General features: G+C 64.1%; 1 protein-coding gene across 1 annotated transcript in view; it reads left to right on the forward strand.

Annotated features, from left to right (window-relative positions):
* Positions 1-1,960: 1,960 nt before the first annotated feature.
* Positions 1,961-24,889, forward strand: part of LOC137317331 (polyhomeotic-like protein 1) — a 128,259-nt gene continuing 105,330 nt past the window's right edge. The window contains exons 1-3 of the mRNA XM_067980743.1: positions 1,961-2,042; positions 6,050-6,194; positions 8,468-8,626. Of these exons, the coding sequence (XP_067836844.1) occupies positions 6,174-6,194; positions 8,468-8,626 (180 nt within the window). The 5' untranslated portion in view covers positions 1,961-2,042; positions 6,050-6,173. The remainder of the gene's footprint in view (positions 2,043-6,049; positions 6,195-8,467; positions 8,627-24,889) is intronic.

The following is a 24,889-nucleotide window of genomic DNA, read 5'->3' on the forward strand; positions in this document are numbered from 1 at the left end:
TGTCTGGAGCCAGTCTGGAGGTAGGGAGGTCTGAGTCTGGGTGTTTGGGGCCAGTCTGGATGGAGCCAGTCAGGAGGGAGGGAGGGAGCTCTGAGTCTGGGTGTCTGGAGCCAGTCTGGAGGGAGGGAGGTCTGAGTCTGGGTGTCTGGGGCCAGTCTGGAGGGAGGGAGGTCTGGGTGTCTGGAGCCAGTCTGGAGGGAGGGAGGTCTGAGTCTGGGTGTCTGGGGCCAGTCTGGAGGGAGGGAAGTCTTAGTCTGGGTGTCTGGGGCCAGTCTGGATGGGGCAGTTCTGGGTGTCTGGGGCCAGTCTGGAAGGAGAGAGGTCTGGGTGTCTGGGGCCAGTCTGGAGGGAGGTCTGAGTCTGGGTGTCTGGAGCCAGTCTGGAGGTAGGGAAGTCTGAGTCTGGGTGTCTGGGGCCAGTCTGGAGGTAGGGAGGTCTGAGTCTGGGTGTCTGGGGCCAGTCTGGAGGGAGGGAGGTCTGAGTCTGGGTGTCTGGGGCCAGTCTGGAGGGAGGGAGGTCTGATTCTCTGTATCTGGGGCCAGTCTGGCGGGAGGGAGGTCTTAGTCTGGGTGTCTGGGGCCAGTCTGGATGGGGCAGGTCTGGGTGTCTGGGGCCAGTCTGGAAGGAGAGAGGTCTGGGTGTCTGGGGCCAGTCTGGAGGGAGGTCTGAGTCTGGGTGTCTGGAGCCAGTCTGGAGGGAAGGAGGTCTGAGTCTGGGGGTCTGGTGCCAGTCTGGAGGTAGGGAGGTCTGAGTCTGGGTGTCTGGGGCCAGTCTGGAGGGAGGGAGGTCTGGGGCCAGTCAGGAGGGAGGGAGGGAGCTCTGAGTCTGGATGTCTGGAGCCAGTCTGGAGGGAGGGAGATCTTAGTCTGGGTGTCTGGGGCCAGTCTGGATGGGGCAGTTCTGGGTGTCTGGGGCCAGTCTGGAAGGAGAGAGGTCTGGGTGTCTGGGGCCAGTCTGGAGGGAGGTCTGAGTCTGGGTGTCTGGAGCCAGTCTGGAGGTAGGGAGGTCTGAGTCTGGGTGTTTGGGGCCAGTCTGGATGGAGCCAGTCAGGAGGGAGGGAGGTAGCTCTGAGTCTGGGTGTCTGGAGCCAGTCTGGAGGGAGGGAGGTCTGAGTCTGGGTGTCTGGGGCCAGTCTGGAGGGAGGGAGGTCTGGGTGTCTGGAGCCAGTCTGGAGGGAGGGAGGTCTGAGTCTGGGTGTCTGGGGCCAGTCTGGAGGGAGGGAAGTCTTAGTCTGGGTGTCTGGGGCCAGTCTGGATGGGGCAGTTCTGGGTGTCTGGGGCCAGTCTGGAAGGAGAGAGGTCTGGGTGTCTGGGGCCAGTCTGGAGGGAGGTCTGAGTCTGGGTGTCTGGAGCCAGTCTGGAGGTAGGGAAGTCTGAGTCTGGGTGTCTGGGGCCAGTCTGGAGGTAGGGAGGTCTGAGTCTGGGTGTCTGGAGCCAGTCTGGAGAGGGAGGTCTGAGTCTGCGTGTCTGGGGCCAGTCTGGAGGGAGGGAGCTCTGAGTCTGGGTGTCTGGGGCCAGTCAGGAGGGAGGGAGGTCTGAGTCTGGGGCCAGTCTGGAGGTAGGGAGGTCTGAGTCTGGGTGTCTGGGCCTGTCTGGAGGGAGGGAGGTCTGAGTCTGGGTGTCTGGGGCCAGTCTGGAGGGAGGGAGGTCTGAGTCTGGGTGTCTGGGGCCTGTCTGGAGGGAGAGGGGTCTGGGTGTCTGGGGCCAGTCATGGCAGGAAGGAGGTCTTAGTCTGGGTGTCTGGGGCCAGTCTGGATGGGGCAGGTCTGGGTGTCTGGGGCCAATCTGGAAGGAGAGAGGTCTGGGTGTCTGGGGCCAGTCTGGAGGGAAGGAGGTCTGGTGCCAGTCTGGAGGGAAGGAGGTCTGAGTCTGGATGTCTGGTGCCAGTCTGGAGGGAAGGAGGTCTGAGTCTGGGTGTCTGGGGCCAGTCTGGAGGTCACAGGTCTGACGGTGTTTCTGTTACAGGTGACCCTGGCCGCCAACAGACAGGTGAACTCTCCGAGTACAAGTGAAAGTCAGTCCACGGCGGCCTCCCAGACCACTGTGAGTATCACGAGGTCGGCCCTCTCCCGGGTACCCCCACATTACCCCCCCCCGCCAGGAACCCCCAATCCCCCAGGGTACCCCCACATTCCCCCCACCGTCAGGAAAACCCCAATCCCCCAGGGTACCCCCACATTCCCCCCTGAACCCCCAATCCCCCAGGGTACCCCACATTCCCCCCACCGCCAGGAAACCCCAGTCCCCCAGGGTACCCCCACATTCCCCCCTGAACCCCCAATCCCCCAGGGTACCCCCACATTCCCCCCTGAACCCCCAATCCCCCAGGGTACCCCCACATTCCCCCCACCGCCAGGAAACCCCAGTCCCCCAGGGTACCCCCACATTCCCCCCTGAACCCCCAATCCCCCAGGGTACCCCCACATTCCCCCCCCCCTCATTCCCCCCCTCCGCCAGGAACCCCCAATCCCCCAGGCTACCCCCACATTCCCCCCACCGCCAGGAAACCCCAATCCCCCAGGGTACCCCCACATTCCCCCCTGAACCCCAATGCCCCAGGGTACCCCCACATTCCCCCCACCGCCAGGAAACCCCAATCCCCCAGGGTACCCCCACATTCCCCCCCACCAGGACCCCCAATCCCCCAGGCTACCCCCACATTCCCCCCACCGCCAGGAAACCCCAATCCCCCAGGGTACCCCCACATTCCCCCCTGAACCCCCAATGCCCCAGGGTACCCCCACATTCCCCCCACCGCCAGGAAACCCCAGTCCCCCAGGGTACCCCCACATTCCCCCCTGAACCCCCAATCCCCCAGGGTACCCCCACATTCCCCCCTGAACCCCCAATCCCCCAGGGTACCCCCACATTCCCCCCTGAACCCCCAATTTCCCCCCTGAACCCCCAATCCCCCAGGGTACCCCCACATTCCCCCCCCCCCCCTCATTCCCCCCCCTCCGCCAGGAAACCCCAATCCCCCAGGGTACCCCACATTCCCCCCTGAACCCCCAATCTCCCAGGGTACCCCCACATTCCCCCCCGCCAGGAACCCCCAATCCCCCAGGGTACCCCCCAATCCCCCAGGGTACCCCCACATCCCCCCGCCAGGAACCCCCAATCCCCCAGGGTACCCCCACATTCCCTCCCGCCAGGAACCCCCACTCCCCCAGGGTACCCCCACATTCCCCCCGCCAGGCACCCCCAATCCCCCAGGGTACCCCCACATTCCCCCCCCCCGGCCAGGAACCCCCAATCCCCCCGGGTACCCCCACATTACCCAATGCCCCCCCTCAGATATCCATAACATCCCCCAAACTCCCCCCGAGGTACCCCCACATCCCCCTACCCCTCCCCACATCCCCCAACCCCCCCCAACCCCGGCATCTCCACATCCTCTACCCCCACCACCCCCAAACTCCCCCAGGTACCCCAACCACCCCCAAAGCCCCTCGGGTACACCCACAACCCCCAACCCACCCCCCACATCCCCGTGTACCCCCACACCATTTCATGTGCCCCTAAACCCCCCCGGGTGTCCACCCCCATTCCCCCGCCTTCGGATACACCATCCAAAACCCACCACCCTCTTCCCGCGCCCCTCGGGAGAGGAGGAGTGGGGGAGATGGGGGATGAGGAGATGGAGGGGGGAGGAGACTGGGAGGGGGAGGTGGGGGAAGGAGGAGACAGGAGGGAAGAGATTGAGACAAGGGGGAGACGGAGACAGTGAGGGGGAGGAGATGGGGGGAGGGGACGGAGAGAGGGACGGGGGAGGGGACGGAGAGAGGGACGGGGGAGGGGGATGGAGAGAGTGTCGGGGGAGGAGACGGAGAGAGGGACTGGGGAGGGGACGGAGAGAGGGACTGGGGGAGGGGGATGGAGAGAGTGTCGGGGGAGGAGACGGAGAGAGGGACGGGGGGAGGGGACGGAGAGAGGGACGGGGGAGGGGGATGGAGAGAGTGTCGGGGGAGGAGACGGAGAGAGGGACGGGGGGAGGGGATGGAGAGAGTGTCGGGGGAGGAGACGGAGAGAGGGACGTGGGGAGGGGACGGAGAGAGGGACTGGGGGAGGGGGATGGAGAGAGGGACGGGGGGAGGAGACGGAGAGAGGGACGGGGGGAGGGGACGGAGAGAGGGACGGGGGGAGGGGATGGAGAGAGGGACGGGGGGAGGGGACGGAGAGAGGGACGGGGGGAGGGGATGGAGAGAGTGTCGGGGGAGGGGACGGAGAGAGGGACGGGGGGAGGGGATGGAGAGAGTGTCGGGGGAGGAGACGGAGAGAGGGACGTGGGGAGGGGACGGAGAGAGGGACTGGGGGAGGGGGATGGAGAGAGTGTCGGGGGAGGAGACGGAGAGAGGGACGGGGGGAGGGGACGGAGAGAGGGACGGGGGGAGGGGACGGAGAGAGGGACTGGGGGAGGGGGATGGAGAGAGTGTCGGGGGAGGAGACGGAGAGAGGGACGTGGGGAGGGGACGGAGAGAGGGACTGGGGGAGGGGATGGAGAGAGTGTCGGGGGGAGGAGACGGAGAGAGGGACGTGGGGAGGGGACGGAGAGAGGGACTGGGGGAGGGGACGGAGAGAGGGACTGGGGGAGGGGACGGAGAGAGGGACGGGGGGAGGGGACGGAGAGAGGGACGGGGGAGGGGGATGGAGAGAGTGTCGGGGGGAGGGGACGGAGAGAGGGACGGGGGAGGGGGATGGAGAGAGTGTCGGGGGGAGGAGACGGAGAGAGGGACGTGGGATGGGACGGAGAGAGGGACGGGGGAGGGGACGGAGAGAGGGACGGGGGGAGGGACGGAGAGAGGGACTGGGGGAGGGGACGGAGAGAGGGACGGGGGAGGGGGATGGAGAGAGGGACGGGGGGAGGAGACGGAGAGAGGGACGGGGGGAGGAGACGGAGAGAGGGACGGGGGAGGGGGATGGACAGAGGGATGGGGGGAGGGGACGGAGAGAGGAGAGGATGGAGAGAGGGACTGGGGGAGGGGACGGAGAGAGGGACGGGGGGAGGAGACGGAGAGAGGGACTGGGGGAGGAGACGGAGAGAGGGACTGGGGGAGAGGACGGAGAGAGGGACTGGGGGAGGGGACGGAGAGAGTGTCGGGGGAGGAGACGGAGAGAGGGACTGGGGGAGGAGACGGAGAGAGGGACTGGGGGAGGGGACGGAGAGAGTGTCGGGGGAGGAGAGGGACTGGGGGAGGGGACGGAGAGAGGGACGGGGGGAGGGGGATGGAGAGAGTGTCGGGGGGAGGAGACGGAGAGAGGGACGTGGGGAGGGGACGGAGAGAGGGACGTGGGGAGGGGACGGAGAGAGGGACGGGGGGAGGGGACGGAGAGAGGTACGGGGAGGGGGATGGAGAGAGTGTCGGGGGGAGGAGACGGAGAGAGGGACGGGGGGAGGGGACGGAGAGAGGGACCGGGGGAGGGGACGGAGAGAGGGACCGGGGGAGGGGACGGAGAGAGGGACTGGGGAGGGGACGGAGAGAGGGACGGGGGGAGGAGACGGAGAGAGGGACTGGGGGAGGGGACGGAGAGAGGGACGGGGGGAGGAGACGGAGAGAGGGAAGGGGGGAGGAGACGGAGAGAGGGTCGGGGGGAGATGGAGAGAGGGTCCGGGGGGAGGGGGATGGAGAGAGGGACGGGGGGAGGAGACGGAGAGAGGGACTGGGGGAGGGGACGGAGAGAGGGACGGGGGGGAGGAGACGGAGAGAGGGAAGGGGGGAGGAGACGGAGAGAGGGTCGGGGGGAGATGGAGAGAGGGTCCGGGGGGAGGGGGATGGAGAGAGGGTCGGGGGGAGATGGAGAGAGGGTCCGGGGGGAGGGGGATGGAGAGAGGGTCGGGGGGAGATGGAGAGAGGGTCCGGGGGAGGGGGATGGAGAGAGGGTCGGGGGGAGATGGAGAGAGGGTCCGGGGGGAGGGGGATTGATGGAGACAGCGGGGGGCGGTGGGATCAGTCTCCAGTGGATGGCGTGTCCTCTGTTGATTGAATTGAGTTGAGTTGGACCTCTGACCCTGTGCTCTCTGACCTGACCTCTGTGTCCTTCCTGTGTTCCAGATTAATCTGGCCACCAGCACTGGCTCGGGCGCCGACCAGCCGGACTCAGACTGCGAGTGTCCCGGTGACCAGTGTCCTCCTCGGTACCACCAGTACACCCACTCTCACACCCACACAGGCCAAGATGTACCTCCAGACCCAGATGGTAAGTCATTCTCCTCCCAATACAACAGGTGTCTGTCTGATTCCCCGTCTCTGCTCCGACCGAGGAGCCGTCCCGTCTGATTCCCCGTCTCTGCTCCGACTGAGGAGCCGTCCCGTCTGATTCCCCGTCTCTGCACCGACTGAGGAGCCGTCCCGTCTGATTCCCCGTCTCTGCTCCGACCGAGGAGCCGTCCCGTCTGATTCCCCGTCTCTGCACCGACCAAGGAGCCGTCCCGTCTGATTCCCCGTCTCTGCTCCGACTGAGGAGCCGTCCCGTCTGATTCCCCGTCTCTGCTCCGACCGAGGAGCCGTCCCGTCTGATTCCCAGTCTCTGCTCCGACCGAGGAGCCGTCCCGTCTGATTCCCCGTCTCTGCTCCGACTGAGGAGCCGTCCCGTCTGATTCCCCGTCTCTGCTCCGACTGAGGAGCCGTCCCGTCTGATTCCCCGTCTCTGCACCGACTGAGGAGCCGTCCCGTCTGATTCCCCGTCTCTGCACCGACTGAGGAGCCGTCCCGTCTGATTCCCCGTCTCTGCTCCGACTGAGGAGCCGTCCCGTCTGATTCCCCGTCTCTGCTCCGACTGAGGAGCCGTCCCGTCTGATTCCCCGTCTCTGCTCCGACTGAGGAGCCGTCCCGTCTGATTCCCCGTCTCTGCTCCGACTGAGGAGCCGTCCCGTCCGATTCCCCGTCTCTGCTCCGACTGAGGAGCCGTCCCGTCTGATTCCCCGTCTCTGCTCCGAGTGAGGAGCCGTCCCGTCTGATTCCCCGTCTCTGCTCCGACCGAGGAGCCGTCCCGTCTGATTCCCCGTCTCTGCTCTGACTGAGGAGCCGTCCCGTCTGATTCCCCGTCTCTGCTCCGACTGAGGAGCCGTCCCGTCTGATTCCCCGTCTCTGCTCCGAGTGAGGAGCCGTCCCGTCTGATTCCCCGTCTCTGCTCCGACCGAGGAGCCGTCCCGTCTGATTCCCCGTCTCTGCTCCGACTGAGGAGCCGTCCCGTCTGATTCCCCGTCTCTGCACCGACTGAGGAGCCGTCCCGTCTGATTCCCCGTCTCTGCTCTGACTGAGGAGCCGTCCCGTCTGATTCCCCGTCTCTGCTCTGACTGAGGAGCCGTCCCGTCTGATTCCCCGTCTCTGCTCCGACTGAGGAGCCGTCCCGTCTGATTCCCCGTCTCTGCTCCGACTGAGGAGCCGTCCCGTCCGATTCCCCGTCTCTGCTCCGACTGAGGAGCCGTCCCGTCTGATTCCCCGTCTCTGCTCCGAGTGAGGAGCCGTCCCGTCTGATTCCCCGTCTCTGCTCCGACCGAGGAGCCGTCCCGTCTGATTCCCCGTCTCTGCTCTGACTGAGGAGCCGTCCCGTCTGATTCCCCGTCTCTGCTCCGACTGAGGAGCCGTCCCGTCTGATTCCCCGTCTCTGCTCCGAGTGAGGAGCCGTCCCGTCTGATTCCCCGTCTCTGCTCCGACCGAGGAGCCGTCCCGTCTGATTCCCCGTCTCTGCTCCGACTGAGGAGCCGTCCCGTCTGATTCCCCGTCTCTGCACCGACTGAGGAGCCGTCCCGTCTGATTCCCCGTCTCTGCACAGACCGAGGAGCGGTCCCGTCTGATTCCCCGTCTCTGCTCCGACTGAGGAGCCGTCCCGTCTGATTCCCCGTCTCTGCTCCGAGTGAGGAGCCGTCCCGTCTGATTCCCCGTCTCTGCTCCGACCGAGGAGCCGTCCCGTCTGATTCCACGTCTCTGCACCGACCGAGGAGCCGTCCCGTCTGATTCCCCGTCTCTGCACTGTCCACTGTCGCCCCCGTATCCTCCTGCCCCTCTGTCCTCCTTGACCCCTTGTCTCCCGTCCCCGCACCCTCATCTGAACGCGCTCTCTCCCTCTCTGTCTCTCCATCTCTTTTTCTCGTTCTCTCTCTTTGTATCTCTCTCTCCCCCTCACTCTCTCTCTCTCGCTGTCTCTCTCTCTCTCTGTCTTTCTCTCTCTACCTCCCTCCACCTCCCTCCTGCTCTCTCTCTCTTTCTCTCTGTCTCTGAAAATCTCTCTCTATCTCTTTCTCAGTCTCTCTCTCTCTCTCTCTCCACCTCTCTCTCTCACTGTCTCTCTCTGTGTCTCTTTCTCTCTCTCTCTCTCTCTTTCTCCCTTTCTCTCTCTCTCTTTCTCGCTCGCTCTCTCTCTGTCTTTCTCTCTCTCTGTGTCTCTCTCTCTAGCCCCCATTCTCTCAGTCCCTCTTTCTCTCACTCTATTCCAATACATTTGCATAAAGACCTTTTCTTTTTGTGCAGCCTCAGCCTGGGAGTCTCCTGCAGGTAGCCCGGTCTCTAACCCGCAATGTCCCCCTTGCGCCTCAGCTCATCCTGATGCCAGGGGGCACCGTCGCTACGGTGCAGTCTGACGTCCCAGCACCAGCACCAGCTAGTGGCTTACAGTCCGACACTGACCAGGTACAGGGAGTTATTAATGCAGAGTGGGCGTGTCTGTAACAGGGCACGTGTGATACGGGAAGTGGACGTGTGTAACGGGGAGTGTGTGTGCTGGAGAGGGGGAGTGTGTGTGACGGGTAGTAGACATGTGTGACGGGGAGTGTGTGTGTGACGGGGAGCGTGAGTGTGACGGGGAGCGTGAGTGTGACGGGGAGCGTGAGTGTGACGGGGAGCGTGAGTGTGACGGGGAGCGTGAGTGTGACGGGGAGCGGGAGTGTGAGTGTGACGGGGAGTGTGAGTGTGACGGGGAGTGTGAGTGTGACGGGGAGCGGGAGTGTGTGCGACGGGGAGTGTGTGCGTGACGGGGAGCGGGAGTGTGAGTGTGACGGGGTGTGTGAGTGTGAGTGTGACGGGGAGTGTGTGTGTGACGGGGAGCGGGAGTGTGTGTTGGACGGGGAGTGTGTGTTGGACGGGGAGTGTGAGTGTGACGGGGAGCGGGAGTGTGTGTGTGACGGGGAGTGTGAGTGTGACGGGGAGCGGGAGTGTGAGTGTGACGGGGAGTGTGAGTGTGACGGGGAGTGTGAGTGTGACGGGGAGTGTGAGTGTGACCGGGAGTGTGAGTGTGACGGGGAGCGGGAGTGTGTGTGTGACGGGGAGCGGGAGTGTGTGTGTGACGGGGAGCGTGAGTGTGACGGGGAGCGTGAGTGTGACGGGGAGCGTGTGTGTGACGGGGAGCGTGTGTGTGACGGGGAGTGGGAGTGTGTGTGTGACGGGGAGTGTGAGTGTGACGGGGAGTGTGAGTGTGACGGGGAGCGGGAGTGTGTGTGTGACGGGGAGTGTGTGTGTGACGGGGAGTGTGTGTGTGACGGGGAGCGGGAGTGTGACGGGGAGCGGGAGTGTGAGTGTGACGGGGAGTGTGAGTGTGACGGGGAGTGTGAGTGTGACGGGGAGTGTGAGTGTGACGGGGAGTGTGAGTGTGACGGGGAGTGTGTGTGTGACGGGGAGTGTGTGTGTGACGGGGAGTGTGAGTGTGACGGGGAGCGGGAGTGTGTGTGTGACGGGGAGTGTGTGTGTGACGGGGAGTGTGAGTGTGACGGGGAGTGTGTGTGTGACGGGGAGCGGGAGTGTGTGTGTGACGGGGAGCGGGAGTGTGACGGGGAGCGGGAGTGTGTGTGTGACGGGGAGTGTGTGTGTGACGGGGAGCGGGAGTGTGAGTGTGACGGGGAGTGTGTGTGTGACGGGGAGTGTGTGTGTGACGGGGAGCGGGAGTGTGAGTGTGACGGGGAGTGTGTGTGTGACGGGGAGTGTGTGTGTGACGGGGAGCGGGAGTGTGAGTGTGACGGGGAGTGTGTGTGTGACGGGGAGTGTGTGTGTGACGGGGAGCGGGAGTGTGAGTGTGACGGGGAGCGGGAGTGTGTGTGTGACGGGGAGTGTGTGTGTGACGGGGAGTGTGAGTGTGACGGGGAGTGTGAGTGTGACGGGGAGCGGGAGTGTGAGTGTGACGGGGAGCGGGAGTGTGACGGGGAGCGGGAGTGTGTGTGTGACGGGGAGTGTGTGTGTGACGGGGAGCGGGAGTGTGTGTGTGACGGGGAGTGTGAGTGTGACGGGGAGCGGGAGTGTGAGTGTGACGGGGAGTGTGAGTGTGACGGGGAGTGTGAGTGTGACGGGGAGTGTGTGTGTGACGGGGAGCGGGAGTGTGACGGGGAGCGGGAGTGTGTGTGACGGGGAGTATGAGTGTGACGGGGAGCGGGAGTGTGAGTGTGACGGGGAGTGTGAGTGTGACGGGGAGCGGGAGTGTGAGTGTGACGGGGAGTGTGTGTGTGACGGGGAGCGTGAGTGTGACGGGGAGCGTGAGTGTGACTGGGAGCGTGAGTGTGACGGGGAGTGTGAGTGTGAGTGTGACGGGGAGTGTGAGTGTGTGTGTGACGGGGAGTGTGTGTGTGACGGGGAGTGTGTGTGTGACGGGGAGTGTGTGTGTGACGGGGAGAGTGTGTGTGACGGGGAGAGTGTGTGTGACGGGGAGCGTGAGTGTGACGGGGAGCGTGAGTGTGAGTGTGACGGGGAGTGTGAGTGTGACGGGGAGTTTGAGTGTGACGGGGAGTGTGAGTAACGGGGAGCGGGAGTGTGAGTGTGACGGGGAGCGGGAGTGTGAGTGTGACGGGGAGTGTGAGTGTGACGGGGAGTGTGTGTGTGACGGGGAGTGTGTGTGTGACGGGGAGTGTGTGTGTGACGGGGAGCGGGAGTGTGAGTGTGACGGGGAGCGGGAGTGTGAGTGTGACGGGGAGTGTGAGTGTTACGGGGAGTGTGAGTGTGACGGGGTGTGTGGGTGTGACGGGGTGTGTGGGTGTGACGGGGTGTGTGGGTGTGACAGGGAGTGTGTGTGTGACGGGGAGCGGGAGTGTGAGTGTGACGGGGAGTGTGTGTGTGACGGGGAGCGGGAGTGTGAGTGTGACGGGGAGCGGGAGTGTGAGTGTGACGGGGAGCGGGAGTGTGAGTGTGACGGGGAGTGTGAGTGTGACGGGGAGTGTGTGTGTGACGGGGAGTGTGAGTGTGACGGGTAGCGGGAGTGTGTGTGTGACGGGGAGTGTGTGTGTGACGGGGAGTGTGTGTGTGACGGGGAGTGTGTGTGTGACGGGGAGTGTGAGTGTGAGCGACGGGGAGTGTGTGCGTGACGGGGAGCGGGAGTGTGAGTGTGACGGGGTATGTGAGTGTGAGTGTGACGGGGAGTGTGTGTGTGACGGGGAGCGGGAGTGTGAGTGTGACGGGGAGCGGGAGTGTGAGTGTGACGGGGAGTGTGAGTGTGACGGGGAGTGTGAGTGTGACGGGGAGTGTGAGTGTGACAGGGAGTGTGAGTGTGACGGGGAGCGGGAGTGTGTGTGTGACGGGGAGTGTGTGTGTGACGGGGAGTGTGAGTGTGACGGGGAGTGTGAGTGTGACGGGGAGCGTGAGTGTGACGGGGAGTGTGAGTGTGACGGGGAGCGGGAGTGTGTGCGACGGGGAGTGTGTGCGTGACGGGGAGCGGGAGTGTGAGTGTGACGGGGTATGTGAGTGTGAGTGTGACGGGGAGTGTGTGTGTGACGGGGAGCGGGAGTGTGAGTGTGACGGGGAGCGGGAGTGTGAGTGTGACGGGGAGTGTGTGTGTGTGTGTGACGGGGAGTGTGAGTGTGACGGGGAGCTGGAGTGTGAGTGTGACGGGGAGTGTGTGTTGGACGGGGAGTGTGAGTGTGACGGGGAGCGGGAGTGTGTGTGTGACGGGGAGTGTGAGTGTGACGGGGAGCGGGAGTGTGAGTGTGACGGGGAGTGTGAGTGTGACGGGGAGTGTGAGTGTGACAGGGAGTGTGAGTGTGACGGGGAGCGGGAGTGTGTGTGTGACGGGGAGCGTGAGTGTGACGGGGAGTGTGTGTGTGACGGGGAGTGTGTGTGTGACGGGGAGTGTGAGTGTGACGGGGAGCGGGAGTGTGAGTGTGACGGGGAGTGTGAGTGTGACGGGGAGTGTGTGTGTGATGGGGAGCGGGAGTGTGACGGGGAGCGGGACTGTGTGTGTGACGGGGAGTGTGAGTGTGACGGGGAGTGTGTGTGTGACGGGGAGTGTGAGTGTGACGGGGAGCGGGAGTGTGTGTGTGACGGGGAGTGTGTGTGTGACGGGGAGTGTGTGTGTGACGGGGAGTGTGAGTGTGACGGGGAGTGGGAGTGTGTGTGTGACGGGGAGTGTGTGTGTGACGGGGAGTGTGTGTGTGACGGGGAGTGTGTGTGTGACGGGGAGCGGGAGTGTGACGGGGAGCGGGAGTGTGACGGGGAGCGGGAGTGTGACGGGGAGCGGGAGTGTGTGTGTGACGGGGAGTGTGTTTGTGACGGGGAGTGTGAGTGTGACGTGGAGTGTGTGTGTGATGGGGAGTGTGTGTGTGACGGGGAGCGGGAGTGTGAGTGTGACGGGGAGCGGGAGTGTGTGTGTGACGGGGAGTGTGTGTGTGACGGGGAGCGGGAGTGTGTGTGTGACGGGGAGTGTGAGTGTGACGGGGAGTGTGAGTGTGACGGGGAGTGTGAGTGTGACGGGGAGTGGGAGTGTGACGGGGAGCGGGAGTGTGTGTGTGACGGGGAGTGTGTGTGTGACGGGGAGCGGGAGTGTGTGTGTGACGGGGAGTGTGAGTGTGACGGGGAGCGGGAGTGTGTGTGTGACGGGGAGTGTGTGTGTGACGGGGAGTGTGAGTGTGACGGGGAGTGTGAGTGTGACGGGGAGTGTGTGTGTGACGGTGAGCGGGAGTGTGACGGGGAGCGGGAGTGTGTGTGACGGGGAGTATGAGTGTGACGGGGAGCGGGAGTGTGAGTGTGACGGGGAGTGTGAGTGTGACGGGGAGTGTGAGTGTGACGGGGAGTGTGTGTGTGACGGGGAGCGGGAGTGTGAGTGTGACGGGGAGTGTGTGGGTGACGGAGAGTGTGAGTGTGACGGGGAGTGTGAGTGTGAGTGTGACGGGGAGTGTGAGTGTGACGGGGAGTATGAGTGTGACGGGGAGTGTGAGTGTGACGGGGAGTGTGTGTGTGACGGTGAGCGGGAGTGTGACGGGGAGCGGGAGTGTGTGTGACGGGGAGTATGAGTGTGACGGGGAGCGGGAGTGTGAGTGTGACGGGGAGTGTGAGTGTGACGGGGAGTGTGAGTGTGACGGGGAGTGTGTGTGTGACGGGGAGCGGGAGTGTGAGTGTGACGGGGAGTGTGTGGGTGACGGGGAGTGTGAGTGTGACGGGGAGTGTGAGTGTGAGTGTGACGGGGAGTGTGAGTGTGACGGGGAGTGTGAGTGTGACGGGGAGTGTGTGTGTGACGGTGAGTGTGACGGGGAGTGTGTGTGTGACGGGGAGTGTGTGTGTGACGGGGAGAGTGTGTGTGACGGGGAGCGTGAGTGTGACGGGGAGCGTGAGTGTGACGGGGAGCGGGAGTGTGAGTGTGACGGGGAGTGTGAGTGTGACGGGGAGTGTGAGTGTGACGGGGAGCGGGAGTGTGAGTGTGACGGGGAGTGTGTGTGTGACGGGGAGTGTGTGTGTGACGGGGAGAGTGTGTGTGACGGGGAGAATGTGTGTGACGGGGAGAGTGTGTGTGACGGGGAGCGTGAGTGTGACGGGGAGCGTGAGTGTGACGGGGAGTTTGAGTGTGACGGGGAGTGTGAGTGTGACGGGGAGCGGGAGTGTGAGTGTGACGGGGAGTGTGTGTGTGACGGGGAGCGTGAGTGTGACGGGGAGCGTGAGTGTGACGGGGAGTTTGAGTGTGACGGGGAGTTTGAGTGTGACGGGGAGTGTGAGTGTGACGGGGAGTGTGTGTGTGACGGGGAGTGTGTGTGTGACGGGGAGCGGGAGTGTGAGTGTGACGGGGAGTGTGAGTGTGACGGGGAGTGTGAGTGTGACGGGGAGTGTGAGTGTGACGGGGTGTGTGAGTGTGACAGGGAGTGTGTGTGTGACGGGGAGCGGGAGTGTGAGTGTGACGGGGAGTGTGTGTGACGGGGAGCGGGAGTGTGAGTGTGACGGGGAGCGGGAGTGTGAGTGTGACGGGGAGTGTGTGTGTGTGTGACGGGGAGTGTGAGTGTGACGGGGAGCTGGAGTGTGAGTGTGACGGGGAGTGTGTGTTGGACGGGGAGTGTGAGTGTGACGGGGAGCGGGAGTGTGTGTGTGACGGGGAGTGTGAGTGTGACGGGGAGCGGGAGTGTGAGTGTGACGGGGAGTGTGAGTGTGACGGGGAGTGTGAGTGTGACGGGGAGCGGGAGTGTGTGTGTGACGGGGAGTGTGAGTGTGACGGGGAGCGGGAGCGTGAGTGTGACGGGGAGCGTGAGTGTGACGGGGAGCGTGAGTGTGACGGGGAGCGTGAGTGTGACGGGGAGCGTGTGTGTGACGGGGAGTGGGAGTGTGTGTGTGACGGGGAGTGTGAGTGTGACGGGGAGTGTGAGTGTGACGGGGAGCGGGAGTGTGTGTGTGACGGGGAGTGTGAGTGTGACGGGGAGTGTGTGTGTGACGGGGAGTGTGTGTGTGACGGGGAGCGGGAGTGTGACGGGGAGCGGGAGTGTGTGTGTGACGGGGAGTGAGTGTGACGGGGAGTGTGAGTGTGACGGGGAGTGTGTGTGTGACGGGGAGTGTGAGTGTGACGGGGAGCGGGAGTGTGTGTGTGACGGGGAGTGTGAGTGTGACGGGGAGCGGGAGTGTGAGTGTGACGGGGAGTGTGAGTGTGACGGGGAGTGTGAGTGTGACGGGGAGCGGGAGTGTGTGTGTGACGGGGAGTGTGAGTGTGACGGGGAGCGGGAGTGTGTGTGTGACGGGGAGCGTGAGTGTGACGGGGAGCGTGAGTGTGACGGGGAGCGTGAGTGTGACGGGGAGCGTGTGTGTAACGGGGAGTGTGTGTGTGACGGGGAGTGGGAGTGTGTGTGTGACGGGGAGTGTGAGTGTGACGGGGAGTGTGAGTGTGACGGGGAGCGGGAGTGTGTGTGTGACGGGGAGTGTGAGTGTGACGGGGAGTGTGTGTGTGACGGGGAGTGTGTGTGTGACGGGGAGTGTGTGTGTGATGGGGAGCGGGAGTCTGACGGGGAGCGGGAGTGTGAGTGTGACGGGGAGTGTGAGTGTGACGGGGAGTGTGAGTGTGACGGGGAGTGTGTGTGTGACGGGGAGTGTGAGTGTGACGGGGAGCGGGAGTGTGAGTGTGACGGGGAGCGTGTGTGTGACGGGGAGTGTGTGTGTGACGGGGAGTGTGAGTGTGACGGGGAGTGTGTGTGTGACGGGGAGTGTGTGTGTGACGGGGAGTGTGAGTGTGACGGGGAGTGTGTGTGTGACGGGGAGCGGGAGTGTGTGTGTGACGGGGAGCGGGAGTGTGACGGGGAGCGGGAGTGTGTGTGTGACGGGGAGTGTGAGTGTGACGGGGAGTGTGTGTGTGACGGGGAGTGTGTGTGTGACGGGGAGCGGGAGTGTGAGTGTGACGGGGAGCGGGAGTGTGTGTGTGACGGGGAGTGTGTGTGTGACGGGGAGCGGGAGTGTGAGTGTGACGGGGAGTGTGAGTGTGACGGGGAGTGTGAGTGTGACGGGGAGTGTGAGTGTGACGGGGAGCGGGAGTGTGACGGGGAGCGGGAGTGTGTGTGTGACGGGGAGTGTGTGTGTGACGGGGAGCGGGAGTGTGTGTGTGACGGGGAGTGTGAGTGTGACGGGGAGTGTGAGTGTGACGGGGAGTGTGAGTGTGACGGGGAGTGTGTGTGTGACGGGGAGCGGGAGTGTGACGGGGAGCGGGAGTGTGTGTGACGGGGAGTATGAGTGTGACGGGGAGCGGGAGTGTGAGTGTGACGGGGAGTGTGAGTGTGACGGGGAGTGTGAGTGTGACGGGGAGCGGGAGTGTGAGTGTGACGGGGAGTGTGTGGGTGACGGGGAGTGTGAGCGTGAGTGTGACGGGGAGCGTGAGTGTGACGGGGAGTGTGTGTGTGACGGGGAGAGTGTGTGTGACGGGGAGAGTGTGTGTGACGGGGAGAGTGTGTGTGACGGGGAGCGTGAGTGTGACGGGGAGCGTGAGTGTGACGGGGAGCGTGAGTGTGAGTGTGACGGGGAGTGTGAGTGTGACGGGGAGTGTGAGTGTGACGGGGAGCGGGAGTGTGAGTGTGACGGGGAGCGGGAGTGTGAGTGTGACGGGGAGTGTGTGTGTGACGGGGAGTGTGTGTGTGACGGGGAGTGTGTGTGTGACGGGGAGCGGGAGTGTGAGTGTGACGGGGAGTGTGAGTGTGACGGGGAGCGGGAGTGTGTGTGTGACGGGGAGTGTGTGTGTGACGGGGAGCGGGAGTGTGAGTGTGACGGGGAGCGGGAGTGTGAGTGTGACGGGGAGTGTGAGTGTTACGGGGAGTGTGAGTGTGACGGGGAGTGTGAGTGTGACGGGGTGTGTGGGTTTGACAGGGAGTGTGTGTGTGACGGGGAGCGGGAGTGTGAGTGTGACGGGGAGTGTGTGTGTGACGGGGAGCGGGAGTGTGAGTGTGACGGGGAGCGGGAGTGTGAGTGTGACGGGGAGCGGGAGTGTGAGTGTGACGGGGAGTGTGTGTGTGACGGGGAGTGTGAGTGTGACGGGGAGTGTGAGTGTGTGTGTGACGGGGAGTGTGAGTGTGACGGGGAGCGGGAGTGTGTGCGACGGGGAGTGTGTGCGTGACGGGGAGCGGGAGTGTGAGTGTGACGGGGAGTGTGAGTGTGACGGGGAGTGTGAGTGTGACGGGGAGTGTGTGTGTGACGGGGAGTGTGAGTGTGACGGGGAGTGTGAGTGTGACGGGGAGTGTGAGTGTGACGGGGAGTGTGAGTGTGACGGGGAGTGTGAGTGTGACGGGGAGAGTGTGTGTGACGGGGAGAGTGTGTGTGACGGGGAGCGTGAGTGTGACGGGGAGCGTGAGTGTGACGGGGAGAGTGTGTGTGACGGGGAGAGTGTGTGTGACGGGGAGAGTGTGTGTGACGGGGAGCGTGAGTGTGACGGGGAGCGTGAGTGTGACGGGGAGCGTGAGTGTGAGTGTGACGGGGAGTGTGAGTGTGACGGGGAGTGTGAGTGTGACGGGGAGCGGGAGTGTGAGTGTGACGGGGAGCGGGAGTGTGAGTGTGACGGGGAGTGTGTGTGTGACGGGGAGTGTGTGTGTGACGGGGAGTGTGTGTGTGACGGGGAGCGGGAGTGTGAGTGTGACGGGGAGTGTGAGTGTGACGGGGAGCGGGAGTGTGTGTGTGACGGGGAGTGTGTGTGTGACGGGGAGCGGGAGTGTGAGTGTGACGGGGAGCGGGAGTGTGAGTGTGACGGGGAGTGTGAGTGTTACGGGGAGTGTGAGTGTGACGGGGTGTGTGGGTGTGACAGGGAGTGTGTGTGTGACGGGGAGCGGGAGTGTGAGTGTGACGGGGAGTGTGTGTGTGACGGGGAGCGGGAGTGTGAGTGTGACGGGGAGCGGGAGTGTGAGTGTGACGGGGAGCGGGAGTGTGAGTGTGACGGGGAGTGTGTGTGTGACGGGGAGTGTGAGTGTGACGGGGAGTGTGAGTGTGTGTGTGACGGGGAGTGTGAGTGTGACGGGGAGCGGGAGTGTGTGCGACGGGGAGTGTGTGCGTGACGGGGAGCGGGAGTGTGAGTGTGACGGGGAGTGTGAGTGTGACGGGGAGTGTGAGTGTGACGGGGAGTGTGTGTGTGACGGGGAGCGGGAGTGTGAGTGTGACGGGGAGTGTGTGGGTGACGGGGAGTGTGAGTGTGACGGGGAGTGTGAGTGTGACGGGGAGTGTGAGTGTGACGGGGAGTGTGAGTGTGACGGGGAGTGTGAGTGTGACGGGGAGTGTGTGTGTGACGGGGAGAGTGTGTGTGACGGGGAGAGTGTGTGTGACGGGGAGCGTGAGTGTGAGTGTGACGGGGAGCGTGAGTGTGAGTGTGACGGGGAGTGTGAGTGTGACGGGGAGTGTGAGTGTGACGGGGAGTGTGAGTGTGACGGGGAGCGGGAGTGTGACGGGGAGCGGGAGTGTGAGTGTGACGGGGAGTGTGTGTGTGACGGGGAGTGTGTGTGTGACGGGGAGCGTGAGTGTGACGGGGAGCGTGAGTGTGACGGGGAGTGTGAGTGTGACGGGGAGTGTGAGTGTGACGGGGAGCGGGAGTGTGAGTGTGACGGGGAGCGGGAGTGTGAGTGTGACGGGGAGTGTGTGTGTGACGGGGAGTGTGTGTGTGACGGGGAGTGTGTGTGTGACGGGGAGTGTGAGTGTGACGGGGAGCGGGAGTGTGTGTGTGACGGGGAGTGTGTGTGTGACGGGGAGCGGGAGTGTGAGTGTGACGGGGAGCGGGAGTGTGAGTGTGACGGGGAGTGTGAGTGTGACGGGGAGTGTGAGTGTGACGGGGAGTGTGAGTGTGACGGGGAGTGTGAGTGTGACGGGGAGCGGGAGTGTGTGTGTGACGGGGAGTGTGTGTGTGACGGGGAGCGGGAGTGTGAGTGTGACGGGGAGCGGGAGTGTGAGTGTGACGGGGAGTGTGAGTGTGACGGGGAGTGTGAGTGTGACGGGGTGTGTGAGTGTGACAGGGAGTGTGTGTGTGACGGGGAGCGGGAGTGTGAGTGTGACGGGGAGTGTGTGTGACGGGGAGCGGGAGTGTGAGTGTGACGGGGAGCGGGAGTGTGAGTGTGACGGGGAGCGGGAGTGTGAGTGTGACGGGGAGTGTGAGTGTGACGGGGAGCTGGAGTGTGAGTGTGACGGGGAGTGTGTGTTGGACGGGGAGTGTGAGTGTGACGGGGAGCGGGAGTGTGTGTGTGACGGGGAGTGTGAGTGTGACGGGGAGCGGGAGTGTGTGTGTGACGGGGAGTGTGAGTGTGACGGGGAGTGTGTGTGTGACGGGGAGTGTGTGTGTGACGGGGAGTGTGAGTGTGACAGGGAGTGTGAGTGTGACGGGGAGCGGGAGTGTGTGTGTGACGGGGAGTGTGAGTGTGACGGGGAGTGTGAGTGTGTGTTTGACGGGGAGTGTGTGTTTGACGGGGAGTGTGAGTGTGACGGGGAGCGTGAGTGTGACGGAGAGCGTGAGTGTGACGGGGAGCGTGAGTGTGACGGGGAGCGTGAGTGTGACGGGGAGAGTGTGTGTGACGGGGAGAGTGTGTGTGACGGGGAGAGTGTGTGTGACGGGGAGCGTGAGTGTGACGGGGAGCGTGAGTGTGAGTGTGACGGGGAGTGTGAGTGTGACGGGGAGTGTGAGTGTGACGGGGAGCGGGAGTGTGAGTGTGACGGGGAGCGGGAGTGTGAGTGTGACGGGGAGTGTGTGTGTGACGGGGAGTGTGTGTGTGACGGGGAGTGTGTGTGTGACGGGGAGCGGGAGTGTGAGTGTGACGGGGAGTGTGAGTGTGACGGGGAGCGGGAGTGTGTGTGTGACGGGGAGTGTGTGTGTGACGGGGAGCGGGAGTGTGAGTGTGACGGGGAGCGGGAGTGTGAGTGTGACGGGGAGTGTGAGTGTTACGGGGAGTGTGAGTGTGACGGGGTGTGTGGGTGTGACAGGGAGTGTGTGTGTGACGGGGAGCGGGAGTGTGAGTGTGACGGGGAGTGTGTGTGTGACGGGGAGCGGGAGTGTGAGTGTGACGGGGAGCGGGAGTGTGAGTGTGACGGGGAGCGGGAGTGTGAGTGTGACGGGGAGTGTGTGTGTGACGGGGAGTGTGAGTGTGACGGGGAGTGTGAGTGTGTGTGTGACGGGGAGTGTGAGTGTGACGGGGAGCGGGAGTGTGTGCGACGGGGAGTGTGTGCGTGACGGGGAGCGGGAGTGTGAGTGTGACGGGGAGTGTGAGTGTGACGGGGAGTGTGAGTGTGACGGGGAGTGTGTGTGTGACGGGGAGCGGGAGTGTGTGGGTGACGGGGAGTGTGTGGGTGACGGGGAGTGTGAGTGTGACGGGGAGTGTGAGTGTGACGGGGAGTGTGAGTGTGAGTGTGACGGGGAGTGTGAGTGTGACGGGGAGAGTGTGTGTGACGGGGAGAGTGTGTGTGACGGGGAGCGTGAGTGTGAGTGTGACGGGGAGCGTGAGTGTGAGTGTGACGGGGAGTGTGAGTGTGACGGGGAGTGTGAGTGTGACGGGGAGTGTGAGTGTGACGGGGAGCGGGAGTGTGACGGGGAGCGGGAGTGTGAGTGTGACGGGGAGTGTGTGTGTGACGGGGAGTGTGTGTGTGACGGGGAGCGTGAGTGTGACGGGGAGCGTGAGTGTGACGGGGAGTGTGAGTGTGACGGGGAGCGGGAGTGTGAGTGTGACGGGGAGCGGGAGTGTGAGTGTGACGGGGAGTGTGAGTGTGACGGGGAGTGTGTGTGTGACGGGGAGTGTGTGTGTGACGGGGAGTGTGAGTGTGACGGGGAGCGGGAGTGTGTGTGTGACGGGGAGTGTGTGTGTGACGGGGAGCGGGAGTGTGAGTGTGACGGGGAGCGGGAGTGTGAGTGTGACGGGGAGTGTGAGTGTGACGGGGAGTGTGAGTGTGACGGGGAGTGTGAGTGTGACGGGGAGCGGGAGTGTGTGTGTGACGGGGAGTGTGTGTGTGACGGGGAGCGGGAGTGTGAGTGTGACGGGGAGCGGGAGTGTGAGTGTGACGGGGAGTGTGAGTGTGACGGGGAGTGTGAGTGTGACGGGGTGTGTGAGTGTGACAGGGAGTGTGTGTGTGACGGGGAGCGGGAGTGTGAGTGTGACGGGGAGTGTGTGTGACGGGGAGCGGGAGTGTGAGTGTGACGGGGAGCGGGAGTGTGAGTGTGACGGGGAGCGGGAGTGTGAGTGTGACGGGGAGTGTGAGTGTGACGGGGAGCTGGAGTGTGAGTGTGACGGGGAGTGTGTGTTGGACGGGGAGTGTGAGTGTGACGGGGAGCGGGAGTGTGTGTGTGACGGGGAGTGTGAGTGTGACGGGGAGCGGGAGTGTGAGTGTGACGGGGAGTGTGAGTGTGACGGGGAGTGTGTGTGTGACGGGGAGTGTGTGTGTGACGGGGAGTGTGAGTGTGACAGGGAGTGTGAGTGTGACGGGGAGCGGGAGTGTGTGTGTGACGGGGAGTGTGAGTGTGACGGGGAGTGTGAGTGTGTGTTTGACGGGGAGTGTGTGTTTGACGGGGAGTGTGAGTGTGACGGGGAGCGTGAGTGTGACGGGGAGCGTGAGTGTGACGGAGAGCGTGTGTGTGACGGGGAGCGTGAGTGTGACGGGGAGCGTGAGTGTGACGGGGAGCGTGAGTGTGACGGGGAGCGTGAGTGTGACGGGGAGTGTGAGTGTGACGGGGAGTGTGAGTGTGACGGGGAGCGGGAGTGTGAGTGTGACGGGGAGTGTGACGGGGAGCGGGAGTGTGACGGGGAGCGGGAGTGTGACGGGGAGCGGGAGTGTGACGGGGAGCGGGAGTGTGTGTGTGACGGGGAGTGTGTGTGTGACGGGGAGTGTGAGTGTGACGGGGAGCGGGAGTGTGTGTGTGACGGGGAGTGTGAGTGTGACGGGGAGTGTGAGTGTGACGGGGAGTGTGAGTGTGACGGGGAGTGTGTGTGTGACGGGGAGCGGGAGTGTGACGGGGAGCGGGAGTGTGTGTGACGGGGAGTATGAGTGTGACGGGGAGCGGGAGTGTGAGTGTGACGGGGAGTGTGAGTGTGACGGGGAGTGTGAGTGTGACGGGGAGTGTGTGTGTGACGGGGAGCGGGAGTGTGAGTGTGACGGGGAGTGTGTGGGTGACGGGGAGTGTGAGTGTGACGGGGAGTGTGAGTGTGAGTGTGACGGGGAGTGTGAGTGTGACGGGGAGTGTGAGTGTGACGGGGAGTGTGTATGTGACGGTGAGTGTGACGGGGAGTGTGTGTGTGACGGGGAGTGTGTGTGTGACGGGGAGTGTGTGTGTGACGGGGCGTGTGTGTGTGACGGGGAGCGTGAGTGTGACGGGGAGCGTGAGTGTGACGGGGAGCGTGAGTGTGACGGGGAGCGGGAGTGTGAGTGTGACGGGGAGTGTGAGTGTGACGGGGAGTGTGAGTGACGGGGAGCGGGAGTGTGTGTGTGACGGGGAGAGTGTGTGTGACGGGGAGCGTGAGTGTGACGGGGAGCGTGAGTGTGACGGGGAGCGTGAGTGTGACGGGGAGCGTGAGTGTGACGGGGAGTGTGAGTGTGACGGGGAGCGGGAGTGTGAGTGTGACGGGGAGCGGGAGTGTGAGTGTGACGGGGAGTGTGTGTGTGACGGGGAGTGTGTGTGTGACGGGGAGTGTGTGTGTGACGGGGAGTGATTGTGTGACGGGGAGCGGGAGTGTGAGTGTGACGGGGAGTGTGAGTGTGACGGGGAGCGGGAGTGTGTGTGTGACGGGGAGTGTGTGTGTGACGGGGAGCGGGAGTGTGAGTGTGACGGGGAGCGGGAGTGTGAGTGTGACGGGGAGTGTGAGTGTGACGGGGAGTGTGAGTGTGACGGGGTGTGTGAGTGTGACAGGGAGTGTGTGTGTGACGGGGAGCGGGAGTGTGAGTGTGACGGGGAGTGTGTGTGTGACGGGGAGCGGGAGTGTGAGTGTGACGGGGAGCGGGAGTGTGAGTGTGACGGGGAGCGGGAGTGTGAGTGTGACGGGGAGTGTGAGTGTGACGGGGAGCTGGAGTGTGAGTGTGACGGGGAGTGTGTGTTGGACGGGGAGTGTGAGTGTGACGGGGAGCGGGAGTGTGTGTGTGACGGGGAGTGTGAGTGTGACGGGGAGCGGGAGTGTGACGGGGAGCGGGAGTGTGTGTGTGACGGGGAGTGTGTGTGTGACGGGGAGTGTGAGTGTGACGGGGAGTGTGAGTGTGACAGGGAGTGTGAGTGTGACGGGGAGCGGGAGTGTGTGTGTGACGGGGAGTGTGAGTGTGACGGGGAGCGGGAGTGTGTGTGTGACGGGGAGTGTGTGTGTGACGGGGAGTGTGAGTGTGACGGGGAGTGTGAGTGTGACGGGGAGCGGGAGTGTGTGTGTGACGGGGAGTGTGTGTGTGACGGGGAGTGTGTGTGTGACGGGGAGTGTGAGTGTGACAGGGAGTGTGAGTGTGTGTGTGACGGGGAGTGTGTGTTTGACGGGGAGTGTGTGTTTGACGGGGAGTGTGTGTTTGACGGGGAGCGTGAGTGTGACGGGGAGCGTGAGTGTGACGGGGAGTGTGTGTGTGACGGAGAGTGTGTGTGTGACGGAGAGTGTGAGTGTGACGGGGAGTGTGAGTGTGACGGGGAGCGGGATTGTGCGTGTGACGGGGAGTGTGAGTGTGACGGGGAGTGTGAGTGTGACGGGGAGTGTGAGTGTGACGGGGAGTGTGAGTGTGACGGGGAGCGGGAGTGTGTGTGTGACGGGGAGTGTGAGTGTGACGGGGAGCGGGAGTGTGACGGGGAGCGGGAGTGTGACGGGGAGCGGGAGTGTGTGTGTGACGGGGAGCGTGAGTGTGACGGGGAGTGTGTGTGTGACGGGGAGTGTGAGTGTGACGGGGAGTGTGTGTGTGACGGGGAGCGTGAGTGTGACGGGGAGCGTGAGTGTGACGGGGAGCGTGAGTGTGACGGGGAGCGTGAGTGTGACGGGGAGCGTGTGTGTAACGGGGAGTGTGTGTGTGACGGGGAGTGGGAGTGTGTGTGTGACGGGGAGTGTGAGTGTGACGGGGAGTGTGAGTGTGACGGGGAGCGGGAGTGTGTGTGTGACGGGGAGTGTGAGTGTGACGGGGAGTGTGTGTGTGACGGGGAGTGTGTGTGTGACGGGGAGTGTGTGTGTGATGGGGAGCGGGAGTCTGACGGGGAGCGGGAGTGTGTGTGTGACGGGGAGTGTGAGTGTGACGGGGAGTGTGAGTGTGACGGGGAGTGTGTGTGTGACGGGGAGTGTGAGTGTGACGGGGAGCGGGAGTGTGTGTGTGACGGGGAGTGTGTGTGTGACGGGGAGTGTGAGTGTGACGGGGAGTGTGAGTGTGACGGGGAGTGTGTGTGTGACGGGGAGTGTGTGTGTGACGGGGAGTGTGAGTGTGACGGGGAGTGTGTGTGTGACGGGGAGCGGGAGTGTGTGTGTGACGGGGAGCGGGAGTGTGACGGGGAGCGGGAGTGTGTGTGTGACGGGGAGTGTGAGTGTGACGGGGAGTGTGTGTGTGACGGGGAGTGTGTGTGTGACGGGGAGCGGGAGTGTGAGTGTGACGGGGAGCGGGAGTGTGTGTGTGACGGGGAGTGTGTGTGTGACGGGGAGCGGGAGTGTGAGTGTGACGGGGAGTGTGAGTGTGACGGGGAGTGTGAGTGTGACGGGGAGTGTGAGTGTGACGGGGAGTGTGTGTGTGACGGGGAGCGGGAGTGTGACGGGGAGCGGGAGTGTGTGTGTGACGGGGAGTGTGTGTGTGACGGGGAGCGGGAGTGTGTGTGTGACGGGGAGTGTGAGTGTGACGGGGAGTGTGAGTGTGACGGGGAGTGTGTGTGTGACGGGGAGCGGGAGTGTGACGGGGAGCGGGAGTGTGTGTGACGGGGAGTATGAGTGTGACGGGGAGCGGGAGTGTGAGTGTGACGGGGAGTGTGAGTGTGACGGGGAGTGTGAGTGTGACGGGGAGCGGGAGTGTGAGTGTGACGGGGAGTGTGTGGGTGACGGGGAGTGTGAGCGTGAGTGTGACGGGGAGCGTGAGTGTGACGGGGAGAGTGTGTGTGACGGGGAGAGTGTGTGTGACGGGGAGCGTGAGTGTGACGGGGAGCGTGAGTGTGACGGGGAGCGTGAGTGTGAGTGTGACGGGGAGTGTGAGTGTGACGGGGAGTGTGAGTGTGACGGGGAGCGGGAGTGTGAGTGTGACGGGGAGCGGGAGTGTGTGTGTGACGGGGAGTGTGAGTGTGACGGGGAGTGTGTGTGTGACGGGGAGTGTGTGTGT

Source organism: Heptranchias perlo, unplaced genomic scaffold (genome assembly GCF_035084215.1).
Source record: "Heptranchias perlo isolate sHepPer1 unplaced genomic scaffold, sHepPer1.hap1 HAP1_SCAFFOLD_609, whole genome shotgun sequence".
NCBI lineage: Eukaryota > Metazoa > Chordata > Chondrichthyes > Hexanchiformes > Hexanchidae > Heptranchias > Heptranchias perlo.